General features: G+C 44.9%; 1 protein-coding gene across 9 annotated transcripts; it reads left to right on the top strand.

The window, feature by feature from the left end:
* The first annotated feature begins 39 nt into the window (after positions 1-39).
* Positions 40-5255, top strand: THYN1 (thymocyte nuclear protein 1). Of its 9 annotated transcripts, XM_073904010.1 has the most exons (10): positions 46-268; positions 477-544; positions 923-995; positions 2210-2391; positions 3191-3259; positions 3420-3479; positions 3606-3698; positions 4263-4358; positions 4598-4748; positions 5081-5255. In XM_073904010.1, the coding sequence occupies exons 4-10, from the start codon at positions 2344-2346 to the stop codon at positions 5125-5127; spliced, it is 564 nt and encodes a 187-aa protein (XP_073760111.1). In that variant the 5' UTR covers positions 46-268; positions 477-544; positions 923-995; positions 2210-2343; the 3' UTR covers positions 5128-5255. The 9 variants fall into 9 exon arrangements, with proteins under 9 accessions (XP_073760109.1, XP_073760111.1, XP_073760108.1 ...); XM_073904007.1 differs by lacking the exon at positions 923-995; XM_073904006.1 differs by lacking the exon at positions 923-995 and having other exon boundaries at positions 48-268; positions 408-544.
* Positions 5256-5301: the final 46 nt, after the last annotated feature.

The following is a 5301-nucleotide window of genomic DNA, read 5'->3' as shown; positions in this document are numbered from 1 at the left end:
CGCAGTGCACCCTGGGAGCTGTAGTGCATCCGGCGGCTCTCGCGGCCCGGACTCAGGCGGGCCTGCCCGAGGAGCAGGACTACCACTCCCAGATACCCCAAGGCCGTGGCGAAAAAGGGCCGTGTGTTACTTAGGCTGGGGGACTCAGTGCCGGCCTTTCGGCGCCTGGGTGGGGTTCTGCCTGCGGAATCGTGGAATCAGTGGCTTGGGAGAATGGTGACTGAATGAGAGAAGGATCAGGGAGAGAACCGAGGAGACTTTAGCGCAGGTTATGCAAGATGGAAATGGGGGCGGAGATAACTGGGATGGATTTGAGAGGCCCAAGTCCAGTTGCATCTGTTTTACGCAAAAGTCCCTCGGGGCTGAGACTCCGATTCCTCTCATTGTCTCCATCTTGCTCTGCGCAGGTGTCTGGGGGCAGGCAACAGAACTGCGTCTTGTTTCTCTCGGTTGATTTGGAATCTTCTGCTCTTCAGTCCCCGCAGGGAAACCATGCCGAAACCCCGGAAGAGGCTCGCCGGGGCTGCTGGGCCTACTGGGCCAGGTGAGCTGCACCCAGGCTGCAAAAAGGCAGCCCTGTAAAGAAAGTTTCTCTAGGATCTGTTTAATACTGTTCACTTTCAGGGCACCTGGGTGGCTCAGTCGGTTGAGCGTGGGACTCCGGTTTTCCGCTCAGGTTATGATCTTCGGGTGGGATCGAGCCCCACTTGCGCCCCATACTCAGCGGGGAGTCTGCTTCTCGTCCCTCTCCCTCTGCTCATACCCAGGCTCTCACGCACTCTTTCTCTCTCAAGTTAATAAATAAATCTTAAATACTGTTCACTTTCAACTCCCTGCCTGTGGGGGGAATCCTTTGTGGATCGTTTTTTGTTAATGTTATCCCTAATCGCCCTCCATCTTCTCCTTTCCTCCTCCCACCGAGCTTATACCCAGAGCCTCTTCTGTTTATTGAAGCAGTAGCTGTTTGGTGTAGATACGTGGTGGCTTGTACAAAGGTAAGGAACATACAGTTGTGTTCTCATGGAAAATGCAGACATAAGTGAAAGGGTCTTAGGAAACCATGGCTAAGTGTATGAGAGCAGGAACACCTTGAGAAGGAAGTGGAACTTGAGTCCATCCTTAAAGAATGGGAAAGCTTTCCACAGGCAAAGAAAATGCGATGCTGTTTTTATATTCATCTTATATGGAAGATGAAGAACAGGAACAAAGCAATTGAAGGTAGAGAAAGTGGTTTTGGATTGACTACAACACATTGTGTTACTTAACAACACATAATGGTGTTTGCAGTGTGCTTAACTCCAAAGGAGCCACCTAAAAACTAGGCTAGGGAGGATCTAACTACTAGACATCTATAAATGATAATGAGAGCTGATGTAGGAGCTGGGACTTAATTCAGAGGTGGTGTGGTATAGTCATTAAGTGTGGATTCAGATAGACCAGGGTACAGTTCCTGATCATACTGTTTACTGAAATGTGTAACCTGGGACACATTTAGCAGAGGAACAGACATCTCATACATTATGTAGATTCACTGAGTTACTGTTAGGGTAACAAATAGAGCTTACATAGTAAGAACTGAACAACTGTTAGCTATTGAGTGCCTACTACGTTCCAGGCACATTTTCTCTAATTCTCTTTGGAAAAAATCATCTTTGCCATGTCTACAAAGTCCAATATGAGCTGTCTTATCCAGCATTTCTTGGCATCTTCAAGGAGCAGGCCACAAAGCACAGTGAGCAAGCAAAAAAGAACCATGAGATGGTGATGATAGTATTTACCGAGCATTTATTATAACGTCAGCCATTATTTAAGCCCATTGTTTGCACTACCTTATTTAATCTTCAAAATAAGTCTGTGGAGTAGGTGCTCGGTTTCCTTATTGTAGAGAGAGCCTCAGCAAAGGCCCAGAAGTGAGGGAAAGAAAAGAATTTACTTAATAGAAACCAGGGACTCTTGTCAGTCCTAACCCCCAACCACATACACTATTCTTATCTCACTGAATGTATAATCCAGGAGATACCCTGTAAGGTGGGCATTCCTGTCCCATTTTTATAGATAAACTAAAGTTCAGCAATTCAGCTGCTACTGCCACTTATTGACAGATCCACGATTTGGATCCAGGGCTGACTCCAAAGTATGTGCTTTCTCCACAACGGAGCATTACTTCTCAGCAGGCATGACCAGTTTCTTCTTTTTGCTTCTATTGCAGACAATAAGGGGCCAGCAGGAAAACGTACCAAGACTAAGAACCCAGTAGGTACATCAGCTACATTGGGTAACTCCAGCCCTGAGAAGACTTCAGCCTCTAAAAACTGTGGGAAGAATCTAAGCAGTTACTGGCTGATGAAGTCTGAGCCAGAAAGCCGACTAGAGAAAGGTGTAGATGTGAAGGTGAGACCAGGTACCTCTCTTAATCCCTTTCGGGCTGTTTTTTCAGATAAGAAGTGAATATGGGACACCACAGGGTTCCATCACCAGCTTCTCTGAAGGGTAGGGTTAGGGAAAAGATTATAAGGAATAAAATCAGCAGGACTTATTACCAGCAACTATCTGTTTTGTGAATCCTCTATGTAGGGCAGGGCATGACAAACTTTTTCCATAAAAGGCCAGATAATATTTTAGGTTTTCCGGTCCTACAGTTGCTGTTTCAGCTCTGTTGCTGCAAGAAAGTGGCTCTGGGCAACATGTAATCAGATGGTGTGGTTGTGCTCCAATAAAACTATTTACAAAATCAGGCATGGGCACAAAGCTGTAGTTTGCCAACCCCTGACCTGGGCAACATTTCAATCTTGTTGCCTTGTTCTTGCCACCTAAACCTACCATAATCCTATGTATCTCTCTGCCAACCGTATATTCAGTGAATTAATATAAATCAATTTTAATAACAGCCTAGAGAAGATAGAAATATATAATACTTTAATGAGTGAAATACAAATAACCAACAGATTATTTTATCATCTGGATTATCTATTCATCTAGTCCTTTTAATTAGCAAGGATAACAAGGAAACGCAAAGCTTACTCTACATTTGCCCAATAGAAGTGGCTCTGTGGAACCACTTCCCAGTAAACTACAGACTTCCACTACAGCAAGCAGTACCCTCAACACAGGGGAAGAAACTGTCTACTTCCATATATTACCAGCTGGCCCCAAGACTGTTTAATGGATGAATTCATTTCCTGTTGCCTAGTTCAGCATTGAGGATCTTAAAGCACAGCCCAAGCAGACAGCATGCTGGGATGGTGTTCGCAACTACCAGGTAAGAGGGTAAGAGCAGGGCCCGAGACCTGGGGTCGGAGAGATGCCTGCCTCCTTCCTGGGACTTATTCAGTAGCAAAATCTCTTGGTCAGCATTGTTTTTTCCCCAGATCCCAACCCTAAACATGTATTCAAAACCACCTTAATTCCTCTGTATGCAGTTTACGAATGGCCTGTGTTCTGGTCAGTGTCTGCATACAAGTCTGGGTGTCTTGGCAAAGGCAAGTATTGAATTGGGGAGAAGCTGCAAAAAAGAAAAACTCATCTAATAGAAGCAGACTTGATTTGCACTAACTAGTGTTTTCCAGCGGGTGAAGAGGATAGTTGTTTATTTTCCCCTGGGGTAGGCCCGGAACTTCCTGCGAGCCATGCAGCTGGGGCAAGAAGCGTTCTTCTACCATAGCAACTGCAAAGAGCCAGGCATCGCAGGACTTGTGAAGGTTAGTTGTACAAGCGTTGGTCTTAATCCCTCTCCCTTCAGGGAGACTTACTCATACAGATATAAAGGAACACAGCTTAGATCAGTAACAAAAAGGAAGTACTCTCCTCCCCATCCCTGATGTCACAAGAATATGGAAAAACCACCCTGGCCCCTTCCAGTCCAGCAAGGACTATAACAAGGCAGGCCTCATTTCAGGTCCCACTGGTACAGACGTCTCTTCATTTCTGTGCCTTGGTCTTTCACTCAAAAGCAGACCTGATGATAGCTCTTTCAAACCAGAAGTTATTAGGAAAAGGTTATTAACTGCAGGTGGGAAAACAGTGGTACCAATAATAACCTTTAATACTTGGTTTTAAAACCTACTTTTAAGATTTCTGTCAAAACAGCTTTGATTTCCTATGCTTGCTCTAGACTGTGTATTATTTCCAGATATAGTGGCTCTATAGCAAAACAAAAGAGCTGAGTATGTGCAGGGTCAGAAGTGAAAGCTGGACTTGAATTAAAAATTGGCCATGGAGCTGACTGTACAGGCATATGATTAGAGACTTGGTTTTGGTTTCAGATTGTGAAGGAGGCTTACCCAGACCACACACAGTTTGAGAAAAACAATCCCCATTATGACCCATCCAGCAAAGAAGACAACCCCAAATGGTCCATGGTAAAGACAACTATTTTTCCTATTTCATGAGAGGAAAAGGATGGACAAAGAGAGGGAGGAAGAAGGTGTGCGGTGTCTTTAGGTCAAGGTACAGAGTCTGGCTCTTACACTTAGATGAGGTTACCCTGGCTTTGGGGATAAGAACAGAACACTGGCAGCCCTGCCCATAAGAACCTCCCACAAGAAGCTAAGACACACAGTGGACAGAATCTACCTGAACATGTCTTTCTGCCATATAGGTGGATGTACAGTTTGTTCGGATGATGAAGCGTTACATCACCCTGGCTGAGCTCAAAACCCATTACCAAGCTCACAAAACCACTGGAGGCCCCTTAAAAAATATGGCTCTCTTCACTCGCCAGAGACTCTCAGTTCAGCCCCTGACTCGAGGTAAGAGCGGGCCCTTTGCTTTATATTATCCACATACCAGGAGGACTCCATGAACTCAACATTTACTAGTGATTTATTGGGCCCAGTATTTAACTTTTCTGAGCCTGTCTCCTCACCTGTAACATCCATGAGGGAGGAAACATGTCTGGAGTTACCCGTTAACTATGTACCCACCACCCAGCAGTGCTTGGCACATAGTAAAACACTCCATAAATAGTTTTTGGATGAATGACTACCTGCCTCAGTAACAGGGTGAAATGCCCGGCACAACTTCCCTATTCAAGAGGAGACACACACCTAATACTTTGCTTTCTTCTCCACTTCTTTGGTAGAGGAGTTTGATTTTATTTTGAGCCTGGAAGAAAAGGAGCCAAGTTAACCGGGACACTGTTGCTGGAATGGGCAAGCCATTACTCCAAAGAAGTCAAGCTTTTATAAGACAAACGAAGGTGTGTGGCACCTTGCGTGGTTTTCATGTACCTTTTCCAATAAAACATTAATATCAAATTTGGGAAGCTTTTCTTTTAAAATGGCATTGGAATAGAATACTCCA

The sequence above is a fragment of the Callorhinus ursinus genome, unplaced genomic scaffold (assembly GCF_003265705.2).
Source record: "Callorhinus ursinus isolate GAN/ISIS: 27379988/994484 unplaced genomic scaffold, GSC_fseal_2.0 scaffold19, whole genome shotgun sequence".
Classification (NCBI taxonomy): Eukaryota; Metazoa; Chordata; class Mammalia; order Carnivora; family Otariidae; genus Callorhinus; species Callorhinus ursinus.
This window is presented reverse-complemented; position numbering and strand designations above follow the sequence as displayed.